This window comes from Apodemus sylvaticus, chromosome 5 (assembly GCF_947179515.1).
Source record: "Apodemus sylvaticus chromosome 5, mApoSyl1.1, whole genome shotgun sequence".
Lineage (NCBI taxonomy): Eukaryota > Metazoa > Chordata > Mammalia > Rodentia > Muridae > Apodemus > Apodemus sylvaticus.
In genome coordinates, this window is record NC_067476.1 from 161,529,460 (window position 1) to 161,546,084 (window position 16,625).

The following is a 16,625-nucleotide window of genomic DNA, read 5'->3' on the forward strand; positions in this document are numbered from 1 at the left end:
AAAAAGAGATTAGAGAATTAAAAAAAAAAAAAACCCAAGCAAACAACCCCCCACCAAAGACCACAGCTGTTCCACACAGAACGAAAAGGAAAGCCTTACTCCTCACTGTTCCATCATAACTATCACCTAACAATTAATGCTAAGACTGACAAAGGCCTTTCTTTCAAATTAACTTTCTTTTAACTACATTTTTATTCATCCAAAATAATAGGAATAAATGCTAAGTGATGCCATACTCACACAGGCTTGTCTACTTTTTCCACTGCATATGCATCAGAGAGAGTGTCCTCAATTTCATCTAAACAAAAGAAAACCATTGTATTTTCACTTTTTCACACAATTGGAAGACAAAATTGAGCATCTATACAAGCTGACATTTAGGGATGAGAACATTGGCCTTGCACCCTCCTCCCTCTCAAACACAAACTTCCCAGCAGCAAGGTTTATACAGTCTAAAACAGAGTCATCCCACCAACATTTCTTTATATAATGCCGGCACAGTTATTACACATATGTGTGCACACATGCACACACACACACACACACATTTTTTGCAGGTGTACTCACACTGACTAAAATTAATCCCCATAAGGACTTACTGAAATTTTGGTCTGGGGATTCACTGTCCTCATATTCTTTGTTTTGTATGACTGCAGTAGTTTTGTTATGCTATTAAAAAGGAAATATACATGTAAATATAAATTAAGGTATCATATGAATTCAACTTTTCAAAGACCATTAAGATGTGAAAATGTAAGTTTGCCTTAGTATAAAAATTAGATGGTATACATATTTTATGAATGTTATGCACATATTCTTAAGACCATTGCCTATCTTAAAGAAAATAGGACTGGATATATGGCTCAACTGTTAGACCACTGGCTACTCTTCCAGAGGTCTTGAGTCCAATTTCTAGCAACCACATGGTGGCTCATAATCATCTATAATTGTGATCTGATGCCCTCTTCTGGCATGTAGATAGAGTACTCATATACATAAGATAAATCTAAGACAAAAAAAACCACAAGAAAATAACTTTTACTGCAGACAAGGAGGAAAATTATTCTACAAATTTTCTATTCTTATCTCAGAGCTAATACACTTAAAGTTATAATGATTTCTAGAATCTTCAGAGACATGTTTCCTGCTGCTGTTGATTTCATACTCTATTCTCTTTTGAAAATGTTAAGAGCTGAAATTTATTAAGTAAAAATTTTGACCATTTCCAAGGTAATTTTTTCCTGACAAATCTTTCTATAGCCACAGATTCATCCTACAGATTAAACACTTAGCCTACCATCACTATCAGCAAACTATATTGTATAGCTCTAGATATTTTACCTTAGCTGTGCTCTCTCTGTGCTACTAGTCAGGACTATGCCACCAAATAAGAAAAATAGTGACTTTATTAAACAAGCTAGATAATAATATAAACCATTACCCTATGTTTTGTATTATATTTAACTCTTATGACATTTTGCTTTCTGGGCACACTAATTTAAGTTAGCTTTCATCTTTGGGGGTAGGCTTCTGCCTCTTCAGTGGGTTCTTACTACATTCTATGTGTGTATCTGAAGACGCTTGTGTTATGAGAACAGCAGTCTTCTGAATCTGTCAAATCCATGCTGGACCTTGAGATACTTAAGGACATACCCCACCGTGATCTCACATTTCTGTGCTAGTCTCCTCACAGCAGACATGGGTTTGTATAATAAAAGAGTGACAGAAAGTCCCTTTCTCCTAGCAATGTGTAAGCTTCAAGAACAGTGAAGTCAATACTTTAAAGTTTTAATGTAAGCTCAATGGGTCATGCGCCATAAGGACCTTTTCAAGGATAACTGGTATTTAGAAAAACAAGTCATTTTCTAAATAAGTAGAGATTGTATTTAGAAAAGAAAGCAGCTCAATATGGATTTCAAAAATAACTTGTTAAACACAAAGTATCCTTACATTGGCTTTATTATTCCATTTATTTCTTCCATCAGATTGTCTAGATTTGAGGGACACAGCATAATCCATTCCACTTTCTGATGTTTTAGAAACCGCTCTCTCAGCAGAATTTATTGCCTGTAGAGATTCCCTACTTCTTCGCGGTGTTGCTAAAAGAACAAAGACAGTAGCTGTTTTCCCTGTTGTTACAGAGGTACTTTCAGGTGAAATGTGAGAGATGGAGGTTCTCAGGACAGTCCCTAGGTTTCTGGCTTAAATGTATAAGTGGATACTATGCCATTTAACAAGAGGAGAAAAAATCATTAGGAAGGATTCAGAGAATTATTCAAATTTGAAACTACTAATTTGAGAAGTCTGACATGTACCAGGCTGTCTGTCACCTAGTGGGCAACTAGGATTTTTGGACTGGAAGGCCATTATTAAGTTGCCATCAAAGTAACTAATACTAGAATGTAACAGGTAGAATGTCACAATTTGACATCATTATTTGTTTAATGAATGATTTTTATGAGATCCTTTAAACAACTGATGAGGTATTTTGGTTCCATGATTCTGAATTTTCCCAGGGAATACTGTGTATCAAGTATAAATCTGTTAGTAAAGAACTAAATCCAGGAAACTTCAAAACTCCAACACTATTTCTAATCACTGTTATGATGCCTCCTGCTTAGCTCATGATAAATTACTAACACAGAATATTAATATTTTAATAATTGTTTAAGTCAATACATTTTCTAAGTTAAAAGATACCGTGATTTATAATTTTATCAGTTTCATATCTAGAATTTCCCTGAGTTAAAAATTCCTCTCTTAAAATACTTGCTGAAATCTTGAAAGAAAATATAATACTTACATGTGTTAATTAAGAGTATTGGGCTTCGCACCGTGTATCTGTCTGTATCGGGAACAATCATTGATGCTTCAGACATTTTCTTTCTGCTAGGTGTAGTGATCTTAAACCATGAAAAACAGTCACAATAAATACACAGTCTATTTAAACATTAAATAACCTACAATGTTATTCACAATGTTTTGCCTTGACTACATGCAAAAGGTTAAGTATTTTTAAATAAATACAATATCCCTTGTATTTCTGTGTTTTAGGCTAACTTAAATAGTGCCATCTTAAGGCTGGTAATGAACAAATAGACAAACTTTTAAAATATTTATAGATCATAATGGGCATATACAATGTAGTGCCTTTACTAGTTGAAAATATTTTATAAATATTTAACTAAGCAATGACTTGTGGTTTTCAATATTTCATAAAGATGATGCTTACATGTACAAGTATTTAAAACTATTTTGAAGGCTTTCAGCATGTTAGCACCCTTTAATATTTTCCTTCATAAACTAATTATAGGAATTTGGTGCCAATGATTCTCTGAAAGGGTTTGAATTACCCCACACCACTTTGGAGTGATTCCTAAAAGTAACAGAAATTGGTAAGTAGAACCAGGGAATACAGAGGACACAAGTTCCACAGAATGCCACATAAATAAGGTGCCTCAGCGTATGAAGAAAAGAACTTAAAAACTGAAGACATTTAAGCTTGCACCTTATGGTAGAACCAAAACAATGGTAGAAAAACAAGTATAAATGGGAAAAAGTAGCTATTCTGTGTATTTCCAATTTAGGATTTACAAATATACAGCATAATAAACATGATGTGCTAAAATCCTTGCTTCTTTTTGCATATGTAAAAGATGTAAAAAAAAAAAAAACCCAAAATGCTATATTGGTCAAGGCAATACTATATGCACTCTAGATGCTTTAGCTCTGTTTCCTTCAGCTGTGACTGATCTGTGGTTGTTTAATAGAGTAAATCGCCAGACAGCATATTTACCTCATCCTGGCTATTTTTCCTGTCATCCTGGCTGCTGCTATTGTCTACTTCTAGAGGGTTTATAAGTTTCTTTTGGAGGTTAGATTTCTCCTTTAGATGAATGAGGCTTTCTTTGACTGGAGATGGTTGACTTTCTGGTACCAGAATCTGTTAGATTTATAATGGAGAAAATTCTAATTTGAAAAACTACAAATGAAATAGATTTCTCAAAAATCACAGGTTTTCTTCCCCAAGGCTTCTGTTCCTCTTATATTCATACTCTCTTTCCTTATTAGGCATTTTCTAAGTTTCACCAAATAACCTAATAAAACAGCCATGTTTGCAAACAAATTCTGCCACTCACAGTTCTTAATTTTAAAGTCTTTTTTTTAAAATTGGTTTTTCAAGACAGGGTTTCTCTGTATAGCCCTGGCTGTCCTGGAACTCACTCTGTAGACCAGGCTGGCCTCAAACTCAGAAATCTGCCTGCCTCTGCCTCCCAAGTGCTGGGATTAAAGGCATGCGCCACCACTACCTGGCCTTATTTTTAAAATTACTCAAATTGTAGTTTTCAATAATCTTTTACCTCTATAAACAAATTATCATTAACTAAAATATATTATTGCAGAATCATTTATATTGAGACCATTTGTTTTCATATAGTTACCCTCTAAAATTGGCTTTTCTTTGATAGTTATTTAGTGTTGAATAAAAATCGAGTAAGTCAGAGACATACCTGTGATCCACTTGCATCAAAAAGTATATGAACAGATGTTTTGGCAACTGAAATACCTTGTTTTCTGGTAAATTCCTAAAATTCAATTAATTCAAAGTGATACCATTTTCTTTCTACTTAGTACATTTATTTTCTACCTATTCTTCCACAATGCCAATTATCCCCAAATCATACATAATATGATATACATATATAAATGGTCTAAGTTAAGAACACTTCAATTACTTAGTACTATGAATTCTCAAGTTTTCCATTTTGATTTCTATATAAGGGTTCTTTATTAATATATCTTTGAATAGTTTTTTGAGACAGGCTCTTGTTATGTAGTCAGGCCAGCCTTAAACTCAGAGATTCACCTGCCTCTGCCTTCTGAATTCTGTTATTAAAGGTGCATACCACCAAGTCTGGTCTGACATAAATCTTTTACATTATCAAAATTTGTTAAGAGAGTATTCTTCAAAAATGTTCCATAAATGTCACCTTATATTCTCAGTTAAACAGTACTTGGTTTATACACTTTCATAATATCCTTTCTCTATAGGGGTTTTCAAGTCTCATCTCCATAATTATGCTTTGTGCTATAACCCTCAATGAATATTCTCTAGTTTATGTAATTTTTCCATAGATCAACTGTTTACTTCTATTATTTCTATAATTCTCAAAATGTTTAATATTTTAAAATGTTTTATTTCACTATTTAAATACATGTCAGTAACTCATCAAATGATCTAAGTAGCTACTGTCAAGACAATTCTGCTGCCTGAGATTTTATACAGGCATCTCAAACAATAGACCTTACTGAGCTAATAGGTACTCCAGAGCATAGCTTTGCGGTGTTCATGCACGCGTGTGCCATAGTGCACATGCAGTGGTTGGAGGACAACTTGTAAGCTCAGTTCTCCCCTTCCAACAAAGGTGGATCCTGGGGCTCATATTCTGGTCTTCAGACTTAGTGGCAAAGTGCCTGTACCCACTGGGAAATCTTGCCAGCCCCCTTCACAGCCTAATTTTAAAGATCTAAAAATCTATACCATTTTAAGAATTTGATAATGGAAAAAAGCAATTAATCTTACAGTCCCAAATTGAGCTTGCAAAACCATGTTAATACTATTTGTTGAACAAGGTGGGTTTTTTTGTTTGTTTTTGTTTTTATTCGATATATTTTTTATTTACATTTCAAATGATTTCCCCTTTCCTAGCCCCCCCACTCCCCGAAAGTCCCATAAGCCCCCTTCCCTCCCCCTGTGTCCAGGCAGACCCTGCGCCCATGAACAAGGTTTTAAATGCTTACCTTACACTTATTTCCACCAAAAAGTTTTTTAGTTACATTGGTGATTTCTAATGATGCATCAAAATACAAAAGTAACTCTTTTCCTTCTTTTTTACTAATATTTACTATACTTTTCAAAGTTAGAGTCAGTAGCTTCTTTGATTCTCTCACTGTATATAGAAAATAACATTAGTGATAATATATTAATGTTCATACTAGTCTTTTACTATAAATAAAATATCAAATTGAATCAAAATTCAAAATTTTAAACTGTGTTTACTCAACTCTATTACTAATTATAAAAACAAATCAGTCAACTTATATTAACAAATTAGTCAACTTATATTTCAATTTCAGTATCCTCATTGATGTTACTCAATAATGCCCTAACTAGAGATTTCTAGTTTTCAGGTGTTAACCAATTCTTAAAATTTCCCATGAACATGCTTGAAAAAGCTGCTTTCTAAAAGATAAAGAAAATAACTTGCATTTATACTTACATTGTTCCTAGCTATACATATACACAAAGATCTCTGTTAAATTTACATATTGACTGTTAATAACAGTTTAATAAAAAAAACTCCAGGGTTTTAGGAGGGAGAAGGATGCAGTCCTTATTCTCAAGGAACTTTTCAATCCAATAAAGACATACTCCAGTGCCAGTGTAATAGGTGTCCACACTCAACCCCAAAAGGATACATAAAGAGCCACCTAGTAATTCATCAATCTGTCTATACAGAATAAGACCTAATACAAGAGTGTTCCTGCCCACATCTGCAGAAGCTCCTGCTACTGACTTTGAAAGCCTCTGCACCTGTCCCATAGAGTATATTTTTGGACCAAAAGAAAATACACAAAGTAGGGAACTTTATATCCACAATGATGCAAGCAACTCTGATCTGTCCAAGAACAAATATTTTTATGAAGAATATAGTTTTAAAACTCTTAAGGTTTGCCCAAATAGGAAATATCTTTCTTTGTTATATATATATATGGGATTTGTCACAGTAACGGCCTTTGGTGGTACTAAGCATTGGTAACTAATAAAAGTGCTGCTCTGTTTCTTACACCAATGGTACAACTAAGAATTTAAACAAGTCATATGAGCCCAATCTTAAATTTTCATGTTTCAGAGGTAAAAATTCACATGGTTTTAAGATTATTTTATGTTCTGATGAAAATTATCCATACATTTATCAATCTTTATGGGATCTTATAATTGTTTCATGCTTCTGAACAACATTATTCTTTCACATATGAGCATCTATTAAATGAAGTGTTTTCTTCCACTGCAAACCTACAGCATTATAATTATAATTTTGGATTATTATTTGTACAAAGATTCATCTATTATGAGTTGTGACCATTTATATAGCAATACATTGATGTTTGTTATATTTTATTTATTTGGTGAGATTTCTGGTGTTTGCTCTGATGTCATGAACTATAACTTACTTGGCTTTTTAAAATTAGTAATCTTACTAAGATTAAAAACTATCTTATTTAGTTTCTTGTTCAGAATCAATATGCTAGGCTTTAGTAACACATCAAGATATTATTTGATTCAGTATGAATGTAATAATATGCTTTAACTTTGAAATCATTTAAAACGATTTTATAATCCATATATAGAATAAGCCAATATTTAGTTGTCTCAATATCATGGTGAGCAGGGAACACACAGAGAGAGAGTAGAAATACAAAATACATGAGAAGTAAGAATACAAGGAAGAGGGAAGTGACAGGTAAGTGGGGAGGAGAGAGCCAAGGATGGCTTTTAGGCCTGGTTACAGTAGACCAGAGGGTAATGATGCTTGCTGCCACAAGCCTGATGAAGATGACCGTGAACTTCAAAGGCCTCAGCATCCACATGTTGAAAAGAAAGAACCAACTCCCCAAAGCTGTCCTCTTGACTTCTATGTACACCATGCCTCTTACATGTACCCCCCACCTATGCCCTGCTACAATTAAACATGCATTAGAATTTGTCAAAGGAGAGATTTTCAAGTATTAAAACAAAGAATAGCTTCCTTACTAGAGTTAACCAAGCAATTTTCATCATACACCATTGGTCAGAAAATAAAGGAGGCGCTCTTTAGTAGAAGATTATGAGAACAGTAGTGCTCTCTGTACATTTGGAGCTCAGCTGAGACATTTCAAAAATGAATTGTAGTCACCAATGTCAAATGTGGAGAAGTCAATGTAAAGATACACATACACAGAGAAATTTTAGAGTCAAGTATCTTGACAGTAAAAAGTTTAGAGATGTACAACAGAATGTAACAAGGACAGAAATTAATGAGAAAAGAAAATGTAGTAACTTTCAAAATTGATTCAGAGTTAGTAAAGAGTAAATGCAGACTTTAAAGGAACTATGGACTTTATTTTCTGGGTAGTACAAGGAGATGGACAGAAAAGGCTACTGTGTCTGCCTACTAAGCTTTTCTTACATGATTTCTCTGACTAGAACTTCTTATGTGCATGTGCAGAAATATGCTATACCTCCTAATTATGTACAATTACTAAACATAATTTAAATATTTTAATTATTAAAAATCAATTCTTTAATTGCCTAACTGGCTTAAATATAAAATGCTTCCTGAAACAAGCCAGTCTTAAATGCAGTCATTTCCTCATTTACAACATATGCTAGACTTTGGACTGAATGCCTAGTGAGCTGAACTAGAATTTTTTCTACAAAGCACAATTGTAGATGTTATAGCCTCTCAGGTTAAGACAGAAACCCAAAAGGTTCATAGTCAAATAAACTAAAATAACCATAGCTTTGGGATCAATTTACAGAAATTAAAAGGCAACATAGGCCACCATCGCCCACACAGAGTCCTAAGTTCCTCACTCTCTCTGTGTATAGTAGGCATCGTTTTTGGTGGAGAATTACTCAGAACTGCTATAACTCCAACTACAATGTCAGTCATAAAGTGACTTGACAGGAAATAAATACCAGTGCATCACTGCTACTAACGAAATAGTGACTTAAAAGAAAAAAAGCCAAAGGTAATTCAGATAAATAAAAACAAGACAATTTCAAGAGGTAATTCTGTGAAATATATTAAATTATTTAAGACAAATGAAAAACTGGCAAAATGTTCTATAGTATGAATACGGTGGTTTGCTGTAAGTAAAACTCAAGTTAAAAATTCCTCATTCTGACAGTGCTGAGCAGATATTTGTGGCAGATATCTAGCTCATTAACAGATTAATGTCTTCTCAATTTATGAAGCTGCTAGAAAAGGTTATTATAAAGGTGAGCTCAGGTTCCTAAAAATGACTTCCCACATGATACCTTCTGCTTCTCACCATGAGGCCTTTTGCCAGGGACTAAACAAGTATACTAGCAAGTAATTTGATCATGAGACTCCCAGGCTCCACTACCCAAACCCAAATCAACTTTTTCTGGTTACATATTAATTCAATCACAGGTATTTTGTTATAGTAACAGGAAACAGACCAAGACAGTATAAAATACTTAATGATAAGAATTATGAATTATTTTTTGCTATTCTCTTGAAATCAGAAACAATATGAAATGTTTATTCTCATAATTTCTCTTAGTAATATAGATAGTTTTTATTGTTAAAGCAGTAAGACAAGAGAAGCTAGGACTCAACAAGATTGAAATTAGTTCCTTAAGAAAGCTATTAGATTTTTGTCTCTGTGTATGCAAGTGAATGCACGTATGGTAGAAACAAATGCACAGCATATATGTAGAGGTCAGAGGACAATTCCCAGGGCTGGGTTTTGTCTTTCCATCATGTAAGTCCTGGGGAATCAAACTCATTTGGTAACAAGTATTGTTAGTCACTGAAATAACTTGGCACAGAAACTGAATCTCTTACACACTGAGGTTCAAAACCTAAACTTAGGTAAGATTTTAGCCAACACTTTGGAAGTTTCTAAAGTTGAATAGATAAGCATATACCTTTGGTATGAGACAAGCACTACACTCCCTAGTAATTAGCCTGACAGAAGCAAATCATAGATATATAGATTATACATTAAAATTTACAGCAGCAGCTAAAATTTAGAACACTCCAAATGTCTAAAAGTTCCCTGGGCATGAATTAATTAATTAAAGTATAGCCATTAGACAGACTACTAACTCAACAATAAAAAGAGAATATTGACATATGTCACATCAAGTAGCTAAAATAAATTTGAAACAACATAACCAGAAAATTGTTACATAGCATATGATTCAATTTATATAAATTCTAGGTAAACATGTATCTATTTATCTATTTTGTAGAAAGCAACATTGACTGTCTAGGGACCAAATAGCAGAAGAAATGAGTTTAAATGAGCAAATATAGACTTGATTGGAAGGATGGATGTTGACTAACTTGAATTACCCATGATAACCATGTGCAAAGGCACATGAATTATCATTAGCCTGCTCAGCCTGATGCAGGGTGTCCATCAGGCCACTTAGCTAACACAGCACTGTTATAGTAATGCATCACCTTTCCCCAAGCCACAGTCAGTAAGTCTGCAAGAAATCCACTTTTTATCACTTCTATTCATAATTATACTGGAAGTTTTCTCCATTTTATAAGGAAGGAACAGGGAAGGAAAAAGGAGAAGAAAAGAGAATAATAAAATTATCATTATTTAAAAACATGACTGACTGATAGAAAACCCCCAGGAATCTACACAATGATCAGAATTAAACAGTTAACTTGACAAGGTTGTAGGATACAAGGAAAGTATATTTTCAAAACTATTTTATATACCAATAGAAAATATCTGAAAAAGAAATTTAAGATTATGATTATCATCATAAAAGGCAAAAGGGAATATTTGAGAAAAAATTATCAAAAGATCTACATGACATAATAAAAAGTATAAAACATTGTTTAGAGAAGGACACAAAGAAGAACTAGATCTCTATGAATTAAAGTTCTATTTCAGGTATCCACATACTGATCTATAGTGGTAATTCCAGTAAGTTTTCTGAAATAACTAATAAGAACTTTAAAAACTGTATATGGATATTCCGAAGGCTGTGTTTCTAAAAACTCAAAAATTTCAGAAAATAAATTAGCTACATTACACAAGGATACGAAATACTGAGAACACTGTGGTATTAGCACACAACATGCAAGTAGGTCAAAGAAATGCATAACAACAGCAGGATGCAAGACCAGTCTTACAGAGCCGGGGGACTTCACATAGGAACCAGAGGAGTAATGTTCAATGGCACAAGGTATGATTATGTAAACAAAGAAACTCAGAAATTAAAGCCATTTCAGCAAATAATCACAGAATAGATATAAATTCACATAATCTCCTATAATTTCTGTCAATTCAGACAAAAATTAGTTGGATTTCATTCACCATATTAAAACACCAAAGCCAAAGCCAAAACAGAAAGCCTCTGTGACTGAGAATTAAAGATTTCTTAGGTCACACAGAGCAACAACCACACTGGGAAAAAACAAAACATAACAAAACTATCTAATCAACTAGACTTCAAACTTAATGACTTTTCTTTGACTTCCCAGTAAAATTATAAAGCAAGACTCAGACTAAGAATATGTTCATGAAATGTATCTATCAAAGGATTGCTATTCTAGAACACACAACAACTTCAAAAGTGAAAAGACAGGTCAGCAAAAGTTGGAAAAGTGTTTACACAGATGTTCTACAGAGGAGAGCACACAAACAGCCAGAGAACTCAAGTAGGACAAGAACTCAAATGCAAAGTAAAAATATGATGAGATATATGTTTTCTTAAGTGATTAACATATACTGTTACTTAATATGGCTTTTACCAGCCTGCTAGCTTTCATAATTTTGTCCAGCAGCATTATGTAACTCCTGTTACAGGACTGGAGACATGAGATGTTCGAATTTAATAAAAGAAATGAGAGAAATGTAAGAACCTTGAAAACACTAACATCAGACCAAATATTACAGATTTTAGATAAAGAAAAATGGGGTGTGGAATGTATCTACAAATGTTTTGTTTTCAATACCCTGTCTTATCTCAAAGAGATAGCAGGTTCTATTCTTTATGATGGGAACTAAAAAGAGAATTACAAAAAAAAGAAAAGCTTCAAGTTTAGTACCTTCGATGCTGTACATCTGAACTTTTTCTTCAGGCACAGTGACAGCTTCCCATTGGTGATCCTTAAATTTAGGAGGAAAAAGACCCTGAGTATATATTTATTCCTGATTTAAAACTTCAGTATCAATTTCAGTTGAAGTCTAAGTGGCTTTACAGTGGCTTGTCTTTCTCCTATCTCATGTACCATCTATCAATAGACATGCAACTTTATGCTCCAATATTCTACTTATTAATTCTAAACTTAATGAGCCCCAATACTGGTATAAACAAGAAACAACCACATTCCTGATATTTAATGAAATAGAAAAACAGAATTATTTTCAGCAACTACTACAACGAAAAAAACATTAAACAATGTGATACATAACTTGGTGGCAAGGCTATTTTATACCAAAGAACCCATTTACAAGCAGATGGTACTTTTACCAAAATATAAATTAGAAGGAGCTGCCCTATTCACATGTCTGCTGCTATAATAAAATATCCTGTCAAAAGCAACTTAGGGGAGGTAGGTTTATTTGACTTACAGTTTTAGGTTACAGTTCATAACCATGGAGACATTAAGCCAAGAACCTGAAGCATTATATCCATAGTCAAGATTAGACAGAGAAGCAAGACATGGGTCCTAGCTTACTGTGTTCTCAGCTTACTCCTCTCCTCCCTGCAATACCCACTGAATGGTGCCAAGTGAGTATATCTTTCAACATCAGTTTCAGAGTGTCTGATAGAATCAAGACAATCTCTCCAGACATGCCCACAGGCGAATCTAATCTAGATAATTATTCATATTCATTAAAACTTTTACAGGTGATTCTAGGCTGTGATAAGTTGCCAGTTAAATTATCACAGAAACTAGGTTGCAAAGATCTGCAAGAGGGTCCTGAGAGGCGGGGCTAGAGGGGGTCTATGAGATGTGAAATGTGGGTAGCTCAAGCATAGAGAATGCTATATCTCAGAGGGATACCAAGAGTGTAAAATGTCTTATATGCTACATTAAAGAAACAAATATGGGGGTTAGAACTTATTACCACAGAGATTTAGAGGAAAGAGAATTCAAAGTATAATTCTGAAATGATCTCCAAGCATCTTCTTGATCAGTATGTAGAAAATAATTAATAGGTGAATTTATTCTGTTCTAGATCATCTAGTACACCACCAAACTGAACCAGCGAGACATTAATCACTATACTCCAAATAGTTACTAAAAATAAGCCTTCTATGAAGGTATTCTAGCACAAAAAGTTTATGCTCTAGAAAGTATTGGCTAGCATAAACTTATAAAATTTTTATGTGGGAAAGAAGTAGGATTCTAAAAAAAATACTAGATTTAAAAGGTTAAGAGTCTCCTTATAATATCAGCAACCCCAACAAGATTAGTAAGAGCTGATCAACTATCAGAATCTTGTAGTGATTTCACAATTCAAGCCAGATGTATGCTGCTATACCAAATATGAAGTGATAGCTAGGAAGTATTGACTTCAATATCTCTCCTTAGGTAACAAACAGGACAATTACAGATTCCACCTTAGAATATAGATGACTATGATACCACATAGAACTAAAATTAACTTCTCCATTTCTCTCACATCTTCCCAGGAGATTTTAAGCCTGAGTAAAACCATTTGCTGTCATCTGCCAACGTTAGTTCTTGTGGAGTGTCTGAATGTCCAACGGCCTCTCACAGGCTAAGCACTGTATCTCTGAACAGCCTGCATGCTGTCTCTTCTACTGTTGATTCATTTTGTTCATGTGACCAAAAAAATTAGTTTTTGTTAATACTCATTTCTGAAAGGTTTATGTTTAAATTAGTATTAAATTTTAGCACTCATTTTGTTAACAAAAAATCAAAGAAGTTTCATTTTAATTAGCAAGGTATTTTAAACAACCTTAAAATAAAAGCTAATATTAAAATATATCAAAAGAATGGCTAAAAAGTATACAAACATGTATTCTGAAAGTAAATTTAAGAATGTCCTTCACACATGTGTATACAGTGACACAAAAAGGTTAAGAGCTTACTTCATTGTCTCCAGCTGTGTAGAATGACAGAGTATGGCTCCCAAGATTAAAATCGATCCAAAATTCCTCAAGTTTTTCATCTGATGGTATCTGCAGCTAACATAATATATAAAACTAGCATATATGACAATAACACATGGGAAATTATCACCAGGTTATATCATGACTGAACTATTGTTTGAGTGTATTTTATTCTAGAAATCAGCAACACATATAAGTAGAACATTCCCTGAATGCTTTCAAGAGGTAATGTATAAGTAGATGAAGACAGCCGAAATGTCTAGCATTTAGATAATTTAGAACAAGGAAATGCTACAAGTGTTTTACATAGCAATTAGATCAAGAAATCAAAGCCATTTTAAGTATTAACAGAGACTGAAAATAGTCTGAATATACTCATGAACAATCACCAGCAGTAATGCCTTTAAGGAGAAGAGGAAGATAAAGAACTACAGCCTTGCTCTTCTCCCTCTTGCTAAGATGAGCTAGTCCATCTTTTCCTGCTGTCACTGTAAGGACAGGAGTAGTTAGCTGTACCATCATCTAAGTCTAGTACTTTAATGTTTTAAAACATTATGTAGTCCATAACCATTTAACTTTTATATAAAAATTATCCAATAATTGAGGTTTGTATGAATTTAAAACTTACCTCATATTTACCAAGAAATGCTGACAAGCAAGGAAATGTAAAGACCCTAAAACACAAAATGATTTAGGAAAAAATAAATCAGCTTTCCAAGAATTAACTTGTTCAAGTTATATCTACAAAACAATATCTAGAATTAGGAGGTAATTGATTTTTATAAAATTTTAAAATAATGTAATCTCTTTAATTCCATTTTTGAGATGGGGCCTCACTCTTGTCTGAGCTGGCCTCAAATATGATTCTCCTGCTGTAACCTTGCAAAGTAACTTAAGTAAATAGGTGAAAAACTCCAAACTAGGCCATGCCATTACTATTTTAAAATTTATTGGAAATCTGTTTAGGTAAAGAAAAGCCTTATTACTTTAAGGATACTATTTACTTACCACTTTGATTAAAGTAATTATATCAATTAAAAATATCATTTAAAACATGAACAACTGTTTCTAATTACACTTACATATTAATACAATGGAAGTTCCCACAAGTCTTGAATGTGTAAAATGTAGATTGGAGTCATTCTTGATAGTAAAAGTGGTTAAATTCTTACAACATTTAAAGTACTTTAGTTAGTCTCTTTAACAAACATAAGTAATAAGTATTATTAGTATTCCTATCACACAGCTAAGGAAATTGAAGCTATTAAGATTAAATAACTTACAAAATAGAATTGATTGGAATCTATATGATTTTAATGCAGGCAATAAGACTCACTATGTTTAGGCCTACCCCTATCTTTCACTTCCTCAGTAAATAAAGTGGACATAATTTATTCAGTACATTTCCAGGGACCAGGTATTACAATAAGCCATTTGCTTTGTTCTGGAGAGATGGCTTAGCAGTTAAGAGAATTTGCTGTTTCTTCCAGAACATCTGAGTTCAATTTCCAGTACCCACATGGCTTCTCACAACCTTTTAACTCTAGTTCCACTACACCACTCTTTTCTGGTTGTTTCAGGATTGCATGTACATAAAGCAAAGATATACATGGAGGTAAAAACACCCATACACATAAATTTTAATGGTGAAATTTATATTTTCTATCGTTTCATGCTTGTTTCTGATATTAAATAATAAAATTCTACTTATGTTAATTATACAATTTTGCTCCAGAGTGTAGATGTATGGCCAGATTCTGTCATTCCTTAAACACCATATAATAATACACACACAATTCTGAAACAGTAAGCCAAATAAGGACACTCAGGTATTAATATGAGTTAATAAAAAGATGCATTTTTCCTTTGGTACAAAGCCAAACAAAGCCATCAGGAGTATTTCAGGTTAGCAGTGTACTCGTTTATACTGTATGTTACATAAATACTGTCTTGAACAAATATGTACATACTTCACAGTGCAATAAAAATTATATTTTTAAACACACATCATTGAGCTCAGCTCTACTTCCTTACCAACAAATGTTGCATCAAGCTTACCTTCTTCTATCACCAAGCATGCCATTTACCAAGTTGAGAAATATTCTGCAATCCTAGTTTTCAAAAGCAAAAAAAAAGTTTTAAAAATAAAAATTATACAAAAATCTTTACTAAACTTGTTATTTTTATACTACTTACTGTTTCAAATTCAGAGTCTTTAATTTCCTTAAATGCATTAGCAATAAAGTCCATTGAAAACCATTCATGTGCCAGTTTTCGTCTCCGGTTTTCTGTGGTCATTCTACACAAAGCTTCCACAATGCCTACCTGTAATTCATAATCTTAAAAAAAATTAGTGAGTTTAGAGGTCAAGAGTCTAAGCTTACAAAACTCCATTTTGTAAGGCACAAGAACAAGAGAAATAAGAAAATGTTTGTTATTTTTAATATTCAATTGTGCATTTTTAAAAGTCAAAAAATGAATCATTTAAGACTTTTCCATTTCTTTATAATTTTACACTGAAAAACAATTTATACAATATATATCATTTTGCTATGATGTTTAGTTATATCAGTATATATTAAAGTCATACTTCATATATAAGTCACTAAATCAAAATTTAATCATAGGAATCTAAAGAAAAATTAAGTACTTTGTAGTAAATATTATTTAAAAAATGTCTATCAACTTCAAAACTTATTAGACATTATAATTTTAA

General features: G+C 33.0%; 1 protein-coding gene across 1 annotated transcript in view; it reads right to left on the reverse strand.

Annotated features, from left to right (window-relative positions):
- The window catches only part of Sycp2 (synaptonemal complex protein 2), a 55,897-nt gene that overhangs the window by 30,459 nt on the left and 8,813 nt on the right, over positions 1-16,625 (reverse strand). Inside the window, exons 9-20 of the mRNA XM_052181594.1 lie at positions 16,106-16,248; positions 15,968-16,020; positions 14,538-14,583; positions 13,889-13,984; positions 11,871-11,931; positions 5,803-5,951; positions 4,512-4,586; positions 3,797-3,943; positions 2,804-2,903; positions 1,951-2,099; positions 600-669; positions 241-298 (exon numbers count right to left, since the gene is read on the reverse strand). Of these exons, the coding sequence (XP_052037554.1) occupies positions 241-298; positions 600-669; positions 1,951-2,099; positions 2,804-2,903; positions 3,797-3,943; positions 4,512-4,586; positions 5,803-5,951; positions 11,871-11,931; positions 13,889-13,984; positions 14,538-14,583; positions 15,968-16,020; positions 16,106-16,248 (1,147 nt within the window). The remainder of the gene's footprint in view (positions 1-240; positions 299-599; positions 670-1,950; positions 2,100-2,803; positions 2,904-3,796; positions 3,944-4,511; positions 4,587-5,802; positions 5,952-11,870; positions 11,932-13,888; positions 13,985-14,537; positions 14,584-15,967; positions 16,021-16,105; positions 16,249-16,625) is intronic.